General features: G+C 40.4%; 1 protein-coding gene across 1 annotated transcript in view; it reads right to left on the reverse strand.

The window, feature by feature from the left end:
• LOC124776291 (esterase E4-like) overlaps positions 1-23,191 on the reverse strand; it is a 148,305-nt gene that overhangs the window by 66,195 nt on the left and 58,919 nt on the right. The window contains exons 2-4 of the mRNA XM_047251198.1: positions 14,484-14,612; positions 10,590-10,749; positions 9,824-10,009 (exon numbers count right to left, since the gene is read on the reverse strand). Of these exons, the coding sequence (XP_047107154.1) occupies positions 9,824-10,009; positions 10,590-10,749; positions 14,484-14,612 (475 nt within the window). The remainder of the gene's footprint in view (positions 1-9,823; positions 10,010-10,589; positions 10,750-14,483; positions 14,613-23,191) is intronic.

The following is a 23,191-nucleotide window of genomic DNA, read 5'->3' on the forward strand; positions in this document are numbered from 1 at the left end:
GGTGCCATATGTTTACCTATGGCAGTACCATGGATTTGTTCATACATATGGCCTTCAAAAGTGAAATAACTGTAGGCCACAACGTGGTTGACCAGGAGTATTAGAAAAGAGGTGGTGAGTGTTGTATCACAGGGTAGGTGGCATTCCAAGGCACGATCTGTGCTCACATGGGCCATCTGAAGGAATCTTTTCTCTCCAGCCAACACCTTAACTGCTTGTCTGATTCACATTTACTGATCATATTTTCATGATTCAGGCTCATGGCAAGGACAACCTTCACTCTTTCCTCAGTAACTTCAACACCTGCCCGCAAAACCACTTCACCTGGTCATTTTCAACACAATGACCCACCTTCCTAGATGTTGACCCCCCACCTCTCGGATGACTCCATAAATATGTCCTTATATATCTAGCATGCCAACCAGCATCAGTATTTTCACTTTAGCGGCTGTCACCCATTCTATACCTATAAGTCTCCTTCTTTACATGCCACACCAACTGTTGATGTCACAACTGCAGTGAGAAGCAGAAGTTGTCAAAATTGCAAATAATCCTGCCAGAGCTTTTACTGATACAGAAAATCATATCCAGCTTATCCATAAACATATCCTGGTACCAACTGACTGCCATGCCATCCTCCACGACTGCTACTACTTGGCCAAGTAGCTCCTCAATTGGCATCATGAGGTTGAGTGCACCCCATTCCAATCCTCTCACCAAGGAAACATTCTTGGCAGTATAGGGAATTGAAGATGGGTCCTCTGCACAGCAGTCAGACACATTGATCACTCAGTTTCCTCAAGTACTGTGCAGCATTCTATGTGGGCCCAACAGGTAACTGACTGTTTACTCACATGAATGGGACTGCTAAACTCTGACAAACCAAAAACTAAACCATCCAGTTGCCAAATGTCCTGGTCATTACACCAAAAACTGACTTTTACAGGTGCTTCACTATGCATGGCATTTGGATACTTTCATATAGCACATGTTTTCTGAAATACAAAGGTGGGAATTGTCTCTCCAGCAAATCCTGCATTCTCACAATACCCTTGGCCTAATCTTCCACTAACCTGTTTCCCACTGCCTCAACTTGCCTTTTCCCTTTTCTTTTCTGCCCACATCACTCCTTACCCATCCAAATCATGTACTGCCTTCCCCACCACACTTCTTCCACCCAAGTGGGTATTTTCTCTCTCTCTCTCTCTCTCTCTTTCTCTCTCCCCTCTCCCCTTTTGCCTGTATTCTTCATTTTCTACTTCCTCTCTTTCTCCACCTCCCTTCTCACCTCTCCCCCTTTCTATATCTCTTTAATTCTCTACTGTCTGTAATACTTTCGTCTTGTTGTACAGCCACTGAGTCATCTATCAAAAGACCTGCCTTTTTCTAACTACTTTATGTCATTCCCTACACCCCCCCCCCTCCCTTTCTTCCTTCCTTACCTCCTCCCCACTCCCTTCAGTGCAGGCAACTGCTTTCAATAATGATAATCAGTCTTGTCATGGCCACAGGAGTGTGCATTTGTGAATCTGTGTGGTTGTATGTGGGTGAATGTGTGATCTTTTACTCACAAAAAAGCAAAAACCCAAAAGCTAGTGTGACGTTGTGGTCAAATTTATACTTTGGCTACTTCTGTAGTTTATGGGTCAGGCACTGCTTTTTAGGTCAGAGATCTTGCAAACGCAAACAGATCTCTAGTCTTGCAGTCTGTGGATAGCTCTCATTCTATGAAAATTATTAAAGTGCTTTACAAATATTCTATGATAAATCATTTAGTAGCTGGGGCTGTACCGAGTGGCTAGCATTCCAAAACAATGAAGATAACTTTAAACTGACAGTAGAATGTCTGATCAACAATAAACCTACACTGAGTAAGGACAAGACTGTTGTCATGAAGTTTTTACTAAATTATAAGCAATCTCAAGCAGACATAAATAATGAATCACTGTCTACAGCTGAAAAATCTGATAAACATAAATTTTTAGGCATTTTGATTGACGAATATCTTTCATGGAAAGTGCATATTGCTACACATGTAAAAAGATTAGCTATAATATTTCTTTACTAAAAGTGTCACAAACATAATAACTTATGCTGTTCTTAAATAAATATACTATGGATTAATCCACTTTCATTTGCAAACTGGGGCTGAAATTTGTGGTGAAGCACACACTGTCTACAAGGGGACTGTAAAAAGTAAGTTACACATTATAATGCAGGCCACGTAACTTTTATTGAATGCTTCACTATACTTCAAAGTGATAAAGATATCTGAAACTATTTTTCAACATAGTCACCAAGTCTCAGTAAACAATAGTTGGAATGTTCTACCAATATTCAGTTAATCAATGATAGAAATTTGCCACTGGTCACAAAGCCATTGGATAACCAATGTGTGAATACCCTCATTATCAGAAAACCTGCAGTTCATGGTAACTGGTTCCTCTGTTTTCTGGGCATTGTCATCTATGGTTGGTGTTACTGGTATTCTTCTCACTATCACCAACATTTGTGTGGCCTTGGTCAAACTGCTGGCACATTTCACTATGGCTGGGTGTGACATTGCATTTGATCCATGTATCACCAAGAATTTCATGGTGAATCTGTGTACAATTCAGATGTTTTGCCCACAAGGATGACACTGTCCCGCGTATTTCAACTTTGGAGCATGTTTCGAGTTGCTGCATTATTCACTCCCGCACTGTGATACACCTGTTGTCTATACCACAGTATAACTGAGTCTGCAGGAAACCCTTAACATTCTTAGCATCGGATGACATATGTAACTTATTTTTTGAGATACCCTCATAAACGGATAGAATATCCAGGCTTCAGACAAGAGAAATTAGGATAACTCTTAATATAATTAAACACCAGTCCTGTAGGGACCACTTTGTCAGCTATAATATGAGGTTCACTAAAAAAAATTCCAGAAGATTCGTAATTTCATGCCAGTGATGTGTTGGAGCAAAATGAGGTTGGCATCCCTGCACACACCTGTGTTTGATGTGTAACTGCCAGACACTTCATTGCTGCATGTCTGTTAGTTTCTGCTCAGTACTGTATTGAGTAAAACACTGTGTCACACACTTTGTGAATTTCAAGACGGCAGAATTAGGGGAGCAACACGTCTGCATTAAATCTTGCATGGAATTCAAGAAAATCTTTACAGAGACACAGAAAAATTACGCACCAAGCATACAGTAATGAGTGCTTAAGCCATACTCAGTTTCACAAATGGCTCAAACAGTTTACAAATTGCCGGATGGAAGTTAAAGATGAACCTCTTTCAGGACACCCTTTGATGTCTACTGACGATGTTCATGTCAGGGTTGTCAACAGAATTGTGTGGCCAGTCGATCACTGACCGTCCAAGAGATTGCAGATTGCAGTTGGATCGTGTCATGAAATCCTGGTACAGCAGCATGGAGTGAATCACGTCGCCACCACTTTTGCCCCACAGCTCATGACTCAACACCAGAAAGACCTTCACCTCGCTATCTGTGAAGACATTTTGGATCATGTAAATGAGAACAAGATATTACTTAAGAGAATCATAACTGGTAATGAGCTGTGGTCTACAGTTATGATGTTGAGACCAAGGTTCAATCTTCACAAAGGGTCAGGAAAGGTTTTCTAAAATGTCAGGTCAGGTCAAATGTCAAAGCCATACTGATAGTTTTCTTTGGCTTTGAAGGATTAGTTCATCATGAATTCATTCAACAGGAACAGCTGTTAATCAATGAGTCTATCAGGACATGTTGCGATGCCTGCAAGAAAATGTGAGAAGGAAATGGCCTAAATATGGTGAGACAATTCACGGCTCTGGCATCACAATAATGCACCCAGACCTTCATCCCTGTTGGTGTGGGACTAGTGCACAAAAAACGAAATCACTGTGCTGCCTCATCCTCCATACTCTCCAGACATGCCCATTGCAAGGATGAAGATTTGCAATGATATACAAGCTAAAAGAAAAATCACAGATGGCACTTCACTTGAACCAACAAATGGTGTACCAAGACTGCGTCTTGAAATGGAAATGACATTGGGAGTGGTGTATCAATTGTGGAGGGGAGTATTTTGAAGGAGATGATGCACAATAAATAACAGGTAAGTGAAGAAAAATTTTGTGGACAAAGTTCCAGAATTTTTTGAACAGACCTCGCATACCGATTGTGTATGCGTCATATGTGCATAAGACAACTACGTTTGTAAAAAAGAATGAAACATTGAGCAAATGAATTGTATTTATTTTTTATTTATTTATTTATCCATCCATAGACAATAAATATTGTATGGATGTTATCCAAAGTACACGTAAGTTTATGGGAAACAATTTGTGCAAAAGAAACATACAAAATTTTACATTAAGTAGTACAAAGAATAATACTTGGTCATACTAAACACAGTAATAAAACTTTTTATACTTGTATACTAACAGTATTCTAACTGCATAGTCTGTCTGCCATAAGGCTTCACTTTTGTCTTCCCTAAACAGGAAGACCTTATGAAACTTCCTGGCAGATTAAAACTGTGTGCCCGACCGAGACTCAAACTCGGGACCTTTGCCTTTCGCGGGCAAGTGCTCTACCATCTGAGCTACCGAAGCACGACTCATGCCCAATACTCAAAGCTTTACTTCTGCCAGTACCTCGTCTCCTACCTTCCAAACTTTACAGAAGCTCTCCGGCAAACCTTGCAGGACTAGCACTCCTGAAAGAAAGGACATTGTGGAGACATGGCTTAGCCACAGCCTAAGGGATGTTTCCAGAATGAGATTTTCACTCTGCAGCAGAGTGTGCGCTGATATGAAACTTCCTGGCAGATTAAAACTGTGTGCCCGACTGAGACTCGAAGTTGGGACCTTTGCCTTTCGCGGGCAAGTGCTCTACCATCTGAGCTACCGAAGCACGACTCACACCCGGTACTCACAGCTTTACTTCTGCCAGTACCTCGTCTCCTACCTTCCAAACTTTACAGAAGCTCTCCTGCGAACCTTGCAGAACTAGCACTCCTGAAAGAAAGGATATTGCGGAGACATGGCTTAGCCACAGCCTAGGGGATGTTTCCAGTATCAGATTTTCACTCTGCAGCGGAGTGTGCGCTGATATGATACTTCCTGGCAGTTTAAAACTGTGTGCCCGACTGAGACTCGAAGTCGGGACCTTTGCCTTTCGTGGGCAAGTGCTGTACCATCTGAGCTACCGAAGCATGACTCATGCCCGGTACTCACAGCTTTACTTCTGCCAGTACCTTGTCTCCTACCTTCCAAACTTTACAGAAACTCTCCTGCGAACCTTGCAGAACTAGCACTCCTGAAAGAAAGGATATTGCGGAGACATGGCTTAGCTTGAGCAGGTTTTGGAAATTCAGGTTCTTCTTAGTTTGTAAATTTTAAGCTTAATGAAGTTGTTGCATTTGTGAAATAATTGTTGATGTATTTGGCAAATCTTGTTTTTTATTATTGATAATTTCTGTGTTTTTGAGCATGATGTCCTGGTTTTTGCATCTCTTTCCTTTTTCAGTCTTCACAGTACACCATATGGCTTTTGATTTGTTAGCAGACTGTCTTATTAAGTTGTCATTACTCATAAATTTTGCCTTGGCAATAACTTTTCGATGTACCCTCTTGCCCTCTTGTAATTCTTAACATATTTTATGAACTGTGGATCTGTAGATGTATTCAGTTTTGAATTTAGTCTCTTTAGAGTTCCACAAGAAGTTTTGATGCCAGCTGTGATTTGATGCCAGCTGTGATCCAAGAACTTGGCTTTATTGTGAACTGATGTGATTCTTGACAGCTTCTTTGGAAAGCACATTTTGAAATATCCCATGAAAATTGAAGAAAAAGTGTTATATGCATCATTTGTATTTGTTAGGGACAGCACTTCTGCCAAGGACTCACTAGTTAGGATATTTGTAAATTCTACACAGTTTTCAGTGGAAAATTTTTTTTCATACATGAAGTACACTTTTTTTTCTTGCAGTGACATTGAAGGAAATTTAAGGACAAGAGCCTTATGGTCTGATAATCCCAAATCAGTATTTGTTACTTCTACTTCTGTGGTTTGTATTTGATTGGTTGGGGGGAAGAAACCAAACAGCGAGGTCATCGGTCTCATCAGAGTCGGGAAAGACAGGGATGGAAGTGGGCTGTGCCCTTTCAAAGGACCCATCCTGGCATTTGCATGGAGTGATTTAGGAAAATCACGGAAAACCTAAATTAGGATGGCTGGACACGGGATTGAACCGTCATCCTCCCGAAGATTGTATATCTGAAAATATATTATCTATAAGGCTGTTTGTATTATATGTTATTCTTGTGGGTTCGTGTATGTGTGGAAACAGATTGAAACTACATAATAGATTAGGAATTGATTGTTTAGCCTACTTTCATTCATAAGATTTATGTTGAAATTCCCATAGACAACTACAGTGGCTCTTTCAGTAAAAAGAATGTTAAGAAGTGTTTCTAATTGATTAATGAATATGTCTGCATCCCAGTAGGTGGTCTGTATTTGCTATGCTATGACTATGACTTTTCCCTGTATTTCATACAACTGTATAGATGATTTTCACACTCAATGATTCAGCTTCACACCTTCTTTTGTACCTGATACTTGAGTTAGTAAAGATACATACACCTCTGTTTTTGACATTTTTTCTACAGTACTGACTTGCCAACTTATATGGATGAATATTAACAGAGTGTATACGTGGACAAGGAAAAAAAATTCCCGGGTTTCTCCCGGATTTCCCAGTTAAAAATACACTTTCTCCCAGGTGAAAACATACTTTTTCCCTGTTAACTGACAGGATATTTTCTCTTGGAACTGTATAAATTATCAGTCCTTTAAATGATTATGGTTTTATACACGGGCATGGAATTTCCCAGCGCTTTAGAAAACTAAACACAGGGAAGAAAACACGTTTTGGAAAGATCTTTGATGTGCAGCAACATGTACGTTGCATATTTTCATATTATGAAAGTATAAATTCGAATTCCACCAAACACCACATGTTACTTTAAGAAGATTTGAAATCGAGATTGCGATGCGCTTTTGTAAGCCAGTCATAGCTCATGTCATGTGATCTCGCCAGCCGATGACAGCGGGTACTCAGAGCTTAGGACACGTGATGTAGTCAGCCAATAGCAACATCACTGTTAAGTAGCGCGAACACACAAATAGAAAAAGTTAATGGTTTAAATTAATATACATAGTGTTGCTACACGAAGCGCAAAGCTTTCACATATAATATTGGTCTATAAGATTAATACGCTGCAAGAGAAGCTAAGCTTTCACATATAATGTTGGTGTTTTATGCGCTTATTACACTGTAAGATGTATCACACAAATGTGCCAGTAAAATTTTTAATAAAGACATAAATGTCTGATCATCTGGGCTCAAAATTCATCTAAATGGCTTGTTATCAAAGAGTCAATTTTTAAATTAGAGTCAAACGCTCTGTGATTTAAGAAATTCATCATACATTCTCGCACGGGATACAGTAATATCTTAGCAAGCACGGAGACAAGAAGAAGAACTGCACCACAAAATGAAAAAATTGCTTAGTAATATCCTTTGTTGAGTATCGGTTCTTACCAGTCAAAATTACAAAAATTTAACTGATAACAAAAACAATGGAAAATTCCCGGAATTCTAAAAAATTCCCGGGTTTTTCCTGGTTTTGTGCCGGATGAAAAAATTACCGGGATTTTCCCAGATCTCCCGGTTGTCCCGGGTCATATACACCATGATTAATGATACTTAGTTCAAAACTTCTGCACCAATGTTCCATGATGCACATTCAGTCAATGTTTGTACCATTCACTGCTACCTCAAGTTCCAGTGACTTATTTCTAAGGCACTGAATGTTTAGGCTTAAAATCTGCAGGTGACTAGTGTGAGAACTGGTTACAGTTTTATTTATGTTTTGTGCTGTCATATTTGTTCCTGTCTCCTGGTGAGATACCAAAACTCCTTGAGAAGGACAGGTTTCCTGCACCTCTCGGGACATACCTGTACATTGGGCTGCAGTGAGTTGCTTGTTGCTACTAATGGTGCTGCTGCTAATGTACTTAATACTGCCAGATGGTGATGCTGCTTCTGACACTTCCAACGGTGGTTCTGCCACTACTGCTGTGCTTTCTTGTGAACTTGGAGTCTTCTCGTTTTTCTTGTTTTCATCTAAAATAATATTTGGATGGTGAAGAACTGTAGTTCTCTTGTCGTTCAAATTGCTGTCCACTGCTCTTTCTGTCAACACTATCTTTTTTTAAATGCTTTGCTGGTGCTGATGATGGTTCTAATACTTTTACTTCTTTTTGCAGTGCTTTTGTTATGGAGTCTGGTGATGTTGATGCAATTATCATTCTGGTTTTGAATTTATTTTGGTGGTTTTGTATTTCCTTGGTTACCAGGTTTGCCAGATATTCTTTCCCCAAGCCATTCAGGTGAAGTCCGTGTTGTGTGTGGAATCTACATCCAAAATTGCTTCTATCAACACATTTCACTTTTTTAAAATGTCTGCAAATTTTTTCAAACTGATTGTTGTCACTTTTTATTTCCACATTAACACATGACCATCTTACAAGCTCATAGAGATGTGGAATATCGACCATTACTATGTTTGCGTGAGTGAGGTTACTCAGGCACTGTTTAAGATCGTGCATGGCACTCCTGTTTCATTTTTGTAGACGTTGTTTGCACCTCCCAGAAGTACAACAAAGTACCTGATCATGTACCAGATGTGATTATCATAGATGCTTATATTCACTCAAATTTTTCTAAGTTTGGTGGCCAATGTTTATGTAACAGTTCCTAAACTGCTAATTGATATATTTACGGAAATATATCACTGTTGTAAAAGTACAAAAAATTATGATGTTCAAGACAGTAAAGCATTATGGGCAAATAAAGATTTTTTACTATCAGTTTTATTAAATATTAATTACTAATTTTATTGGTCTCACTTACACAAAAAAAGTAGGAGAATCATAATAATCAATTGTTAAACAGTCAGCAGAATTATTTTCTCTCCATTTTCTCTCCATTAACACTTGTCTTGAGTTGTTCTGCATTTCTGAAGTTCTCTTTAATAATGAGTTATAGATAACTAGTGTGTTTGCATTGAAATTTTGTTTCACTTGATCTTGTTGGTACCTATTACATCTCAAAAATTCCAAACGCATTTCTTCTAGCAAGTTACAGTAAAGTATTATGAAACAACAGCTACACATAATTGGAAGTTTTCAGGTTATAGATTTCTTCATTTGATAAAACAGAGGAAAGGCTGGGGAAATGGGGATATTTACCAAATACAAGGACTGATTTTTCTTTTTTCCTCCAAATTCTGATAGGCATTAATAAAAGACAAGTGTTTATAAAAAAATGTAAGTCTTTGTAAATTTTAGTAATACAATATGATGGCCTTGTAATTATGATAACTAGTGAAGTCTTCAGATTCAAGGAGACACTGCTAGGTGTGATAGCAGAGAAACTAAAAATGTAAGACCAGCAGCAGACAGTATTTGAGAACCTGAGGGATCCTCAAATCATAGAAAGTGAAATAATTACTCTGCACTGCATTTGCCATTCAGCAGATTCTTGGTCAGATTCAGCTTACAGAATCAGCTACTCAAGTTTAATTTTCGGTCTGTCAACCACTTTATTTCTGCTTTGTTTGAGCCAGAAAAATATATGTGTACAATCTACTTGAGTGGATGTGTGAACTGTTATGCACACACCCACCCACCCACACCCACACCCACACCCACACACGCACACACACTTTTTTTTTAGAATATGTAGTGCATACCTTTAGACATTGGGGACAACATGTGCAAACATACACTGACAGCACCAGCACTATAACCAGCAAGTGTCACGCTATCTGGATCCCCACCAAATGCAGCAATGTTCTGCTTTACCCATCTGAGAGCCATCACTTGATCCTTTAATCCATTATTTCCAGGAACAACTGAGTCTCCGGTGCTTAGGAATCCTGCAGCATAATCATTAATTTATGAAATAATTTAAGAAGTGTATTTTGTAGAGTCTACATTATTGTATTATGGGATACAATCTGAACTAAGGCATAGTAAAATTAATTTTCATAATACTATCTGTTCTTACAAGTATGAATGAAATAAACAGTAGTCTCTTCAACATAATTCCAAAACATCCCATAGCCTATGTTCCTGTAACCAAAACACTATTAATTTTCTCCATTGCCTTGAGACAACATCTGTTAATTCCCACCAGATTCCTGGTTTGCCACTGTTGATGCTGCGCATGCATATGGACCAACATCCAGCACTATAATGGTTTTGCTGTCATGGGACATTACCTCTTACTGCATCCGGACATCAAATTCATCACCTCCTTAATCCTTCCAGCCAGTCAAGATCTGACTTATACTTATTTCAATAATTATTATTGTATGCATATGTTTCCCTATTAAATCACTGGTTTCTGAAAATTAGGTATTTCAATCTATAAAGAACAGGTATATAGTTTGAAGCACTGCCTAGCACATTTTTTCTAAATTGTTAGGAGTTAATGCATTCATTTCATTTACATACCCAAAGCTCCAAGCCTGTAGTTGAGTGTCACCAGAACTATGTCTTCATCCATTAGGTACTGTGGACCAAACAAGTCACTGGTGCCTCTGTAGACGTAAAAACCACCAGGGTGAAGGAAAATCATCACTGGTCTCTTAGGATTGCCTGTTCTATCTGACAACTGGTATAATGATTCATACATGAAATTTGACAAAGAGCTAAATGGAAACTCTTTTAAATGAATAACAGTGTAATGTAATTATCACAAGATAGAGAAATGGGATAACTTATTTGTTTTATGTATTTGGTTACTACATTCTGGAAATTTTTGAACAAATATTTTAAGAACTGTTGATTTGACAGCTGTTCTTGTAACTAATTAAAATGCAGCATTATGTACATAATTTCTGTTTGTAACAATGATGACAGTTTACAAGACACAATATACTTATACAACAAATATATGAAATAAGTTATACACTGAAGCGCCAATGAAACTGGTGTAGGCATGCATATTCAAATACAGAGATATGTAAATGGTAGAATACGGCACTGTGGTCGGCAACACCTACATAAGACAACAAGTGTCTGGTGTAGTCATTAGAATGGTTATGGCTGCTACAATGGCAGCTTATCAAGATTTAAGTGAGACTGAACATGGTGTTATAGTCAGCATGCAAGTGATGGGACACAACATCTCCAAGCTAGCGACGCAGATCCTGTACAACTATTTCGAGAGTGAACTGCGAAAATCAGAAATCCGGTAAAACATCAAATATCCAACAACACTGTGGCCAGAAAAAGATCCTGTAAGAACAGGACCAATGATGACTGAAGAGAATCATTCAACTTGTCCGAATTGCAACCCTTTTGCAAATTGCTGAAGATTTCAATGCTGGGCCATCAAAAAGTGTCAGCATGTGAACCACTCAACGAAACATTATCGACATGAGCTTGCTGAAAGTCCACTCATGTACCCTTGATAACTACATGACACAAAGCTTTACACCTCACCTGGACCTGCCAACACCGACATTGGACTGTTGATGGATGGAAACATGTTGCTTGGTTGGACAAGTCTCGTTTCAAATTGCATCAAGTGGATGGACACAACCTCATGAATCAATGGACCCTGCATGTCAGCAGGACACTGTTCAAGCTGCTGGAGGCTCTGTAAAGGTGTGAGGCATGTTCAATTGGCGTTATATGGGACTCCTGATATGTCTAGATACAACTCTGACAGGTGACATGTATCTAATCTTATCACTTGCATCCATTCATGTCCATTGCACATCCTGACAGACTTGGGTGACTCCAAGAGAACAATGCGACACCCTACACGTAAAGAATTGCTACAGAGTGGCTCCAGGAACACACTTCTGAGTTTAAACTCTTTCACTGGCCACCAAACTCCCCAGACATGAACATTATTGAGCATATCAGGGGTGCCTTGCAATGTGCTCTTCAGAAGAGATCTTCACCTCCTCATACTCTTACAGATTTGTGGACAGCCCTGAAGGATTCATGGTGTCAATTCCTTCCAGCACTACTTGAGTCCATGGCACATTGTGCTGCAGCACTTCTGCATGCTCACGGGGACCCTACACAATATTAGGCAGGTGTGCCAGTTTCTTTGGTTCTTCAGTGTAGATGTAGACATGGCTTTATGCAGAGTTTCAAAATCAGACAAAAAAAGTGGCAAGATATTTTGCATCAGCATGGAACAAAAATTCTTTTCTGTGCAAAACAGGCTCTTGTTGCAGTCTCTTGTGACACACATTTCTTATTTGTATGTTTAACTGTCAACAATATCTGTGAGACAGGAAGCAAAAAGGTTCCTCTTGTTAGAGAAGTACAATTTTCAGTATAAGCAAAAACGTTTGATAACATCTACTATATCCATTTTTATTTTTTGCATGTATTATAATAATTTATTTCATACTGTGTGCATGTTTATATACATTTCAAAGTTGTTTGAATCCAATGAAGTCAATAATGTCATTGAAAGTAATTGATGTCAGTCTTCTGAAAATGGACATCTTGTTGTTACGGGGAAATAACACTGGCCTGACAAGAGCCCCCTTTTCAAAATGTCGCAGCTGTGTATGTAATGCTTCACAAAATTATATATCTCCTAACTTTTAGAGGCATTTTGAGGTGCTCAGAGTAGATTTGTATAAAAGAACAACATTTTGTGATTGCAGTAACGCCAAACAAGATAAGTGGTCCCTTCTTGTATGAAAGTTATAAATGCTACTGATATAGCCAATTTTGCAGTTGGCCATAACATAGAATAAAAATGCCAACATTCTGACAAAAAGGCAGCACTGGGTTCACCAATTGCTCTCAATTAGCGGCCAATTTACATGGTTTTAAATTTATGCAGACTGCAATATGCTTTAGGTCTGAAGGAATTAATCACATGATGTGTACTGTTGATTTAAAAAATGCTACACCATTTGACAAATGACATCCTACGGGCAATATATATGCAGAACTGATTTCAAAAATACTTCAAATAAAACAATGGCACCAGTAATAAAATGAAATTTTAAAACACATTTTCTCAAAACAATACCAGAGAAGGAACGTTGCTACTCACCATACAGTGGAGATGCTGAGTTGCGATAGGCATAAAAAAAAAGATAAATTCACATAATTATAGCTTTCGGCCTTTGTCAGCAGTAGACACACATACACACATGCACACACACACTCAAGCAAACACAACTTGCACACACGTCTGCAGTCTCACAGAACTGAAACTACACTGCGAGCAGCAGCACCAGTGCATGATGGGTGTGGCAACTGGTTGGGGGTAAGGAGGAGGTGGGGTGGGGAGGGGGAGAGAGAGTATGGTGGGAGTGGCAGACAGTGAAGTGTTGCAGTTCAGACAGAGGGCAGGAGAGAAGGTGCAGAGGGGGGAGGGGGTAAGTAGCAGAAAGGAGAGAAATAAAAAGAAATTAAAAGCCTGGGTGTGGCGGTGAAATGATGGCTGTGTAGTGCTGGAGTGGGAACAGGGAGGGGGCTGCGTGGGTGAGGACAGTGACTAATGAAGGTTGAGGCCAGGAGGGTTATGGGAACATAGGATGTATTGGAGGGAAAGTTCCCACCTGAACAATTCAGAAAAGCTGGTGTTGGTGGGAAGGATCCATATGGCACAGGCTGTGAAGCAATCATTGAGATGATGGATATCATGTTTGGCAGCATGTTCAGCAATGACTGCTCCACAGCCTGTATAATGTCCAAAACTGTAAATTTGAAATTTCGTCTTATAATGGAGTTATGCTTGGATTTTATCCATGAATGGAATAGGTAGGTGGTAAAACGATTTTGATTCACTATGTTCACTTCTCTTCACACTTTATGGTGTCTTGCAAAGAAGGAATGTATGTTTAGATATATGTACACACTAATGCTGTCCACAGTCATGCATGTGGCCTTATTCACCAGCAAACTGCCAGTGAGAAAGAGTGTTTACGAAGCTAAGGACGCTTTTCTTATACCTGAGAAGATTTATATCATTTATGAGACCAATTTGAGAAACTGTACGCTAACATCAGGTAAATATTATTCCTGGATCCTCTGTTGTAGCAGTTACAGTATACTACACACAAGTTTTCAATTTGGGGGTTTAATGGACCTGTTACAGAGTTTAACCATTTCCTTAGAAAACCACATTTGCCAAAGTTGCTCCATGTTTTTCAAATCTTTTAATACCTGCTCCAGTATTTGAGCTAATATTTCTGGGTACCACACTTTCTTAATCACCCTTGAACAATAGCTGAAATGTCAGGGGACATACTGGAAATAACAGACTATTATAAGAAAGAAATGTTTCCATTGACTTCTTAAATTTAGCGACTTTTAAGGCATTTATAGGGATTCTATTATTATTGAATAAACTTTACTTACGCTGGTTGTATACACATTAAGTAGCAAACAGTCTTCAGACGTTTTGTCAGTGTTTTCTACCTCTGGGCACCTTGCCCCATCCTCTGTGGCATCCATTACACCTTCCCATGGATCTGCTGGTTCTGGTGGCTGTAAAATTGGTCTCTGGTGAGAACAAAGAATTATGTACTTACGTGCATATGTAATAACATAGAGACCAACATTTGATAGTTCTGGCTTATGTCGTCGCATTCAACACACTGAACTTGATCTTTGAAAGATATTTTATCTGGTCATAAAATGTTTACCCTCGTTTAATCTATTTTGTCCAGGTAGACACATCTGCACAGTTGTCAATGGAAAATAAAGAATGGGTCACACAATTTGAATATAATAACTTGTAAGTTGTGGCATATACTGCACAGTATCAGTACAAGGTTTATGCGCCAACCTAAACGAATGCTGCTCATCAGGTCTTTCAGGCGACGCCTATTGCCGAGAGAAAGCATCGGTTAGTTTCCAATTGCGAGAAAAATGACTCTCACAGCGGAATTTTGTGTGACCATTCGATTGAGCGGCCCCAAAGTAATCTAGTGCGATATTCGTTTTACCGATCTGTATTGACAAGAGGAATAAAACGCGAAGAATAACAAGTTCTCCGGCAGTAGCAGCATGGACCAGGGTAGTGCTGTCTCTGCTTGGACTACTGGTTGTTTTTCGTGTTATTCTGTCCCTGTTAACACAGATCGATAGAACGAATGTTGCACTAGGCTAATTTTGGACCGGTCAATCGAATGGCAACATTAAATTCCGCTTTGAAAATTATTCTGCTTCTGTCGGCACTGGGTGTCGTGTGAAATACTTAATGAGCAGTATTTGTTTTGGCCGACTCTAGCTACACAGTGCAAAAACTAAATTGTAAATATCTGCCGAAACATAACAGAAAAAGCTCGTAACGACCCACAGGATCTCTGTATAATGTCAGCTGAATGTTTAGGTAGTTAGTTACACAGTTACCGGTTTACGTAACAATTTTTTGTCACTTTTTGTCTTTCACGTCTGGACTAGTTGTATTTGGGCTCTGTAGATCCAAAGGCTGAACCTATGATTTGGGCCCCACCAGGAGAAATTTTATGATATAGCTAACCATCAAAAACAGCATTTATAACAACTTACGAATTAAATGCCTTAAATGCCGTATTTAAATTTTATTATTCAACTGTACAACATTTCTGATTCGACGAATTGATGAAACGAAGAAAAGAACTGAAATTATTAAGTTATGCAGCACAATTTACTGACATTGCTAAGGGCAACTACGTACATTAAGAAAAATAAGATTCATGTCCAGGCAATATTTAGTAATTCAGTTGTAAAATAACATATTGTCAACCATAAACAAACGTTATGCACATACAAGATAACAAATGGAACGCACTCTATTACTTGGCTCCAGAGTGGAGGATGATTGGAGCGAAAACTTGCGATCGGTTCGCAACACATTGACTGCTAAGACAAGGCCCGTCTCCTCCTGGAGCAGGCAGATTATAGCTTATAAAAGAAACGATCATGTAATGGATTGATGCATCACAGAAGTGGCGCAAAAGTTGATAGCATGCCGCTAGAAGGGCCAGGTGCAGCCTCTTCCCCCCTTTTTTTGTAGATATTAACAATCACTAGGTGTAACAGTGCACACGGATCGACATTATATCCACAACGGCTACGTACTGTTACATAGCTAAGGCTGGCAACGACCGTAAGCATTCCGGAGTGGCACGAAGTCACCCGACTTCAACCATCATATAGGGGTCAAATAGAAGTGTGCGACAAGTAACAACTAGGTAAAATTTTACTTATATTTAATTCAGCTCAACACATTCCCTACGTAGCCTTTAATGAAAGTTCCAAATAATCTTGTCGTCTAATTGGTTTGCACACATACTACATACTAATGAAGCTGCCATGCTTGTAATTTCTGCACCCACCATAATGCTGTTTTACATGGATGCTGACAATTTTTTTGAGTTGTCTCCAAATGCTAGTAATATAATTACTCGGATATAAAATATATAGGGTGGTCCATTGATTGTGACCGGGCCAAATATCTCAGAAATAAGCGTCAAACGAAAAACTAGATAGAACGAAACTTGTCTAGCTTGAAGGGGGAAACAGGATGGCGCTATGGTTGGTCCGCTAGATGGCGCTGCCATAGGTCGAACGCATATCAACTGCATTTTTTATTTGATATTCGTGTAATACGTAAAGAAATATGAATGTTTTAGTTGGACCACTTTTTTCGCTTTGTGACAGATGGCGCTGTAATAATCACAAACATGTGGCTCACAATTTTAGACGAACATTTGGTAACAGGTAGGTGTTTTGAATTAAAATACAGAATGTGGGTACGTTTGAACATGTTAGTTCGGTTGTTCCAATGTGATACATGTACCTTTGAGAACTTATCATTTCTGAGAACGCATGCTGTTACAGCATGATTACCTGTAAATACCACATTAATGCAATAAATGCTCAAAACGATGTCCGTCAACCTCAATGCATTTGGCAATACGTGTAACGACATTCCTCTCAACAGCGAGTAGTTCACCTTCTGTAATGTTCGCACATGCATTGACAATGCGCTGACGCATGTTGTCAGGCGTTGTCGCTGGATCACAATAGCAAATATCCTTCAATTTTCCCCACAGAAAGAAATACGGGGACGTCAGATCCGGTGAACGTGCAGGCATAGTATGGTGCTTCAATGACCAATCCACCGGTCATGAAATATGCTATTCAGTATCGCTTCAACCGCACGCGAGGTATGTGCCGGACATCCATCGTGTTGGAAGTACATCGCTATTCTGTCATGCAGTGAAATATCTTGTAGTAACATCGATAGAACATTACGTAGGAAAGCAGCACACATTGCACCATTTAAATTGCCATCTATAAAATGGGGGCCAATTATCCTTCCTCCCATAAAGCCGCACCATACATTAACCCGTCAAGATCGCTGATGTTCCACTTGTCGTAGCCATCGTGGATTTTCCGTTGCCCAATAGTGCATATTGTGCCGGTTTACGTTTCCGCTGTTGGCGAATGACACCTCGTCGCTAAATAGAACGCGTGCAAAACATCTGTCATCGTCCCGTAATTTCTCTTGTGCCCAGTGGCATAACTGTATACGACGTTCAAAGTCGTCGCCATGCAATTCCTGGCGCATAGAAATATGGTACGGGTGCAATCGATGTTGATGTAGCATTCTCAACACCGACGTTTTTGAGATTCCCGATTCTCGCGCAATTTGGCTGCTACTGATGTGCAGATTAGCCGCGACAGCAGCTAAAACACCTACTTGGGCATCATCATTTGTTGCAGGTCGTGGTTGACATTTCACATGTGGCTGAACACTTCCTGTTTCCTTAAATAACGTAACTATCCGGCGAACGGTCCGGACACTTGGATGATATCGTCCAGGATACCGAGGAGCATACATAGCACACGCCCGTTGGGCATTTTGATCACAATAGCCATACATCAACACGATATCGACTTTTTCCGCAGTTGATAAGCGGTCCATTTTAACACGGGTAATGTATCACGAAGCAAATATGGACCGCACTGGCGGAATGTTATGTGGTACCACGTACTTACACGTTTGTGACTGTTACAGCGCCATCTGTCACAAAGCGAAAAAGGTGGTCCAACTAAAACATTCATATTTCTTTACGTACTACACGAACATGTAATAAAAATGTGGGTTCCTATTTAAAAAACGCAGTTGATATCCGTTTGACCTATGGCAGCGTCATCTAGCGGGCCAACCATAGCGCCATCTGGTTTCCCCCTTCAAGCTAGACAAGTTCGTTCTTTGTAGTTTTTCGTTTGACGCTTATTTTGTGAGATATTGACCCAGTCACGATCAATGGACCACTCTGTATACCGTAAGTATACAATCATGAATTTCTTTCTTTCACAAAATTCATTACATTTTGCTCTTTTTACTTTTGAATTGCCCACTAAAACGCTCATGGTGGTTGTATGAACAAGGGCCCAACTAGGCGGGTCCCTGCGGACAAGGAGCCCATTGGCACACAATAGAAAGTAACGGAAGAAATGAGGAAAAAGTAACATTAGTTTTTCACTCTTTCTCTTCGTAGTATCCTAAAAATTTTTAAGTATTCTATACACATTAAAAAAGTTCTGCATCACCTCGGTTTCTTAGAGTTCCGGAATCTGCACAGTAAATTGGAATAGAGATCAACATGAACATCATTTCCGCGCTTTTTATTGCTCATGGAAACCACACATTGCATGTTGTACCACCATGCAGCGAGATCTTCAGAGGTGGTGGTCCAGATTGCTGTACACGCTGGTACCTCTAGTACCCAGTAGCATGCCTGTATTCGTCGTAGCATACTATCCACAAGTTCATAAAGGCATTGTTGGTCCAGATTGTCCCACGTCTCAACCGCGACTCGGCGTAGATCCCTCAGAGTGGTTGGTGAATCACATCGTCCGCCCTTTTCAATCTATCCCAAGCATGTTCCATAAGGTTCATGTCTGGAGAACACGCTGGCCATTCTAGTCGAGCGATGTCGTTATCCTGAAGGAAGTCAGTCACAAGATGTACACGATGGGGGCTAAAAATTGTCGTCAATGAAGGCGAATGCCTTGCCAATATGCTGCCGATATGGTTGCACTATCGTTCGGAGGATGGCATTCACATATCGTACAACCGTTACGGCGCCTTCCATGGCCACCAGCGGCATACGTCGGCCCCACATAATGCCACCCCAAAACAGCAGGGAACCTCCACCTTGCTGCACTCGCTGACAGTGTGTCTAAGGCGTTCAGCCTGACCGGGTTGCCTCCAAACACGTCTCTGGCGATTGTCTGGTTGAAGGCATATGCGACACTCGTCCGTGAAGAGAACGTGATGCCAATCCTGAGCGGTCCATTCGGCATGTTGTTGGGCCCATCTGTAACACACTGCATGGTGTCGTGGTTGCAAAGATGGCCCTCGCCATGGACGTCGAGAGTGAAGTTGCGCATCATGCACCCTATTGCGCACAGTTTGAATCGTAACACGATGTCGTGTGGGTGCACGAAAATCATTATTCAACGTGGTGGCATTGCTGTGAGGGTTTCTCCGAGCCGTAATCTGTAGGTAGCGGTCATCCACGGTAGTAGTAGTCCTTGGGTGGCCTGAGCGAGGCATGTCATCGACAGTTCCTGTCTCTCTGTATCTCCCCCATGTTCGAATAACATCGCTTTGGTTCACTCCAAGACCCCTTCTTGAGAGCCCTTCCTGGCGCAGAGTAACGATGCGGACGACATCGAACCGCGGTATTGACCATCTAGGCATGACTGAACTACAGATAGCATGAGCCGTGTACCTCCTTCCTGGTGGAATGTCTGGAACTGATCGGTTGTCGGACCCCCTCCGTCTAATAGGCGCTGCTCATGCATGGTTGTTTACATCTTTGGGCGGGTTTAGTGTCATCTCTGAACACTCAAAGGGACGGTGTCTGTGATACAATATCCACAGTCAACGCCTATCTTCAGGAGTTTTGGGAACCGGAGTGATGCAAAACTTTTTTTGATGTGTGTATATTCCTATGTTTTTTCTCATCTTTAGTGATGATCCTTAACTGACCTTGGATATTACTAAGAGAAATGACATAGAGAAACTGCAATGAGAACATCGGAAGAAACGAATTCAGGAGCATAAAAGAAGATGTCGAAGGAAAAAAGTAGGTAAATTAGCCATACAGGGACATACTTTGCAGTTGAAAACTACTACGTCCTATCTGATACATCTCAAACCGTGGCAGCCACAGCGGATAGGCTACATACGCTACACACTAAGGAGACAGAGGGTACTGCACAAAGTGACCACCCTACTACCAATACAACTGTATGAATGACAGTTTTCATTCTTATTTGTGTATTGCTTATTCATAGAAAAACGAAGCGTACGACAAAATTTAGTGAAAGCGGTAGTCAATATTACATAGTTGTCATTTTGTTGAGCTCGTATCCCTATATTCGTTATCACGTCGATAGTGTGTGTGCAGTCTGTTCGCTGCATCTTCCATCGTCCTTTGTGTAAATCAGTGGGACATAAATTCAGTACTCTAATAAAAATGACATGAGCAGCATTTACAATCCTGATTACAGTTTTATGACATCCAACTACTTTTTCAAAAAACGTTGACATTCAGACAACAGAGATTAACTTTCAACCTTCAGTCCAAACAATCACAATCAGACTGATTTTGCGGACGCAGCAGCAGTAGTAGGTCTACACCGGTAGATAAAAAGTGTAACAATGGAAGTTTTACGATGCATAATTAAACTGATTACCGTACGTGAATGAACCAACAGTTAAAATTTACGAACTCACAATAATTCTGATACATCATACTTTCCAAATTTCGCATATATGTTTGATGTAATTACAATTCTCGTAAGAGTATTTTCAACATGAAAATTAGTAAAACAAATTTTTCAAACAGTTAGATGTGAATAGTTATGGGCTGCCCTTGCGTTATTTTAATTGTTAACAGTTGCGGCGAAATTTAAAATTGTACAAAATTTATGTACCGTACTGTAGTGCTTTTACTTTTGTTTTAAATTATATAAATGTGACTAAGTTTGCTTTGCAAGCAAATAGATCTTTTGCATAATCGAATAACAATAACATTCCTTGTACACAAGAATAACATAATGATCAGCAATGAACATCAAGCGAATCCAAGGGGGAGCGGTGTGGGGCGCTGTAGAGCTGCTTGCCCTCCCTGCCAGAACATCTCTTTCTTCTTAATCTACGTTTCTCGCAGTATTTCGTTAACGAATATAGTTACCCGAATATGGTTTTTCCCAGATTTAAGAGCTCAGAAATCCGTGTCTTGAAACAGGCAATAAAAAAATATGTGTCTTAGTTTGTGTGTAATGAGATATGGAAGAACTAAAACTCACTTCAAATTGCTAGAGCTCTGTTAACCGTCTTTTAGGAGTCTTAGCAATTTTACCAACTGAAACATCACGCTTCTGACTGGGAGTCATTGGGAATCTGACGCGAGTAAGTGCGGGGTTTGAGAACTGAATGCTGATTTGATTCACATGAGCTGTGCAATAGCTTTTGTAAATGTCAATGTAGAAATAAGTTTAATGGCCTTCGCCAGTGTAATGCAAGCTTTTGGACCCTCAGTGGCTCATTGAAAATTTATTGTGCGGACACGAAAGAAACAACATTCAAAGCTTAGAGGCTACTATCTTCAACGATGAATATCCCAGCAGGTAAAACAGAAATGGCTTCAGTACATCTGACTTAAAACTAATGAAACCTTAACTGGCGGATTCCTGCTATTTCCAAAACGTCAAGCCAGCTGTAATATATTGCTAATATTTCACTATTTTTGTCGTTCGTCCGATGTATGCAGTACTTCACACCAGACTGGTCAGTATATTCCAAATAGAATATTATTGGTAATCGACTCGACGAACACATTTCCCTTCATTACATCCTCCCCCCCCCCCCACCCCCCTATTGTTGTGAACGGGAGGGGCGCGAGGGTTCATAAGTCTACTGTTTCGTCTCTTTATTAATTTTGCTGGCCAAACCTAGGTGTGGTAGTCGAATAGACGAAGGTATGGGTATAGAAGGGTTCAAAATTGTTATAGTATTCTATGGTTAAATGTATAACCATGGAGAACTGGCATTCACTTTAGGCACATGCCAAGTGATGAGCTAGAGGTGCTGCTTTGGCTTTATTTGTTACATCGATATCTTGTTACAGCCGACAGGTGACTGCATTTTACGTTGCGAAACTACCTATTTGTAGATTCGGAGCACTGTCCGGGGAAAATGTGGCAGTCGCATGAGTATTGGCCACTCTCTCTCCTTTAACTTCTGTAGGCCCTCCTCACATCACGATATTGGAGTTTGCCGCGTCAGCTGCTCGCATTTCCGGGAAGGCTGCGAAATGATGCCCGCACAACGGTTTCTTCAAAGCTCGAAAAAGTTGGTAATCCGAGGGGGCCGAGTGAGGAGAATTAGGTGGGCGTGGCAGTACCTGGAACTCCAGCTCAGCGATGGCAGCCGTGGTTTTCCGACGTGTGGGGACGGGCGTTGTGATGTTGCGAAAACACTTCCGTGACGGGGCACACTCTCCACACACTGCCACCAGTCGCCTGTGAATATCCGCAGTATTCGCACACCTCTTTCCACAGAAACCACGTCGTCAAGCGCTGTCCTTGATGATCACACACTATGTTCTCCGTTCTCGTAATGACAGTGGTAGGGAAAATGGGCTGCAGGTTGTTACACTTCTAGTGATTGTCCTGTCGCATACGGTTAGGCCGGTATTACACTATCATATTTCTTTGTAAAAGTTGATATGTCAAATATTGATGTCAAAGAGATTTAACAGTGTAATAGGGAACTTTGCTTCGACCATTAGTATCTATGGTCGAAGGAACTTTGTCAAATATCGCCTTTTGTCAAAGAGATATGACCAAATCTAGAACCTCATCGTAGATCTGATCATAAAAGTCGTTTCTCTTGTGTTCACTGCAATGTGAAATTTAACCGCTTGGAGCGCTGGCATCGTGCCAGCTATTTGACCTCTCTAAGCGTGTTTGTAAAAATGGCTTCAAAGTTGGGACCAGCGATGGGTGGAACTCTTTTCAGTAACCATAATTCGACGGGGGTGTGGGCACAA

Source organism: Schistocerca piceifrons, chromosome 2 (assembly GCF_021461385.2).
Source record: "Schistocerca piceifrons isolate TAMUIC-IGC-003096 chromosome 2, iqSchPice1.1, whole genome shotgun sequence".
Taxonomy (NCBI): Eukaryota; Metazoa; Arthropoda; class Insecta; order Orthoptera; family Acrididae; genus Schistocerca; species Schistocerca piceifrons.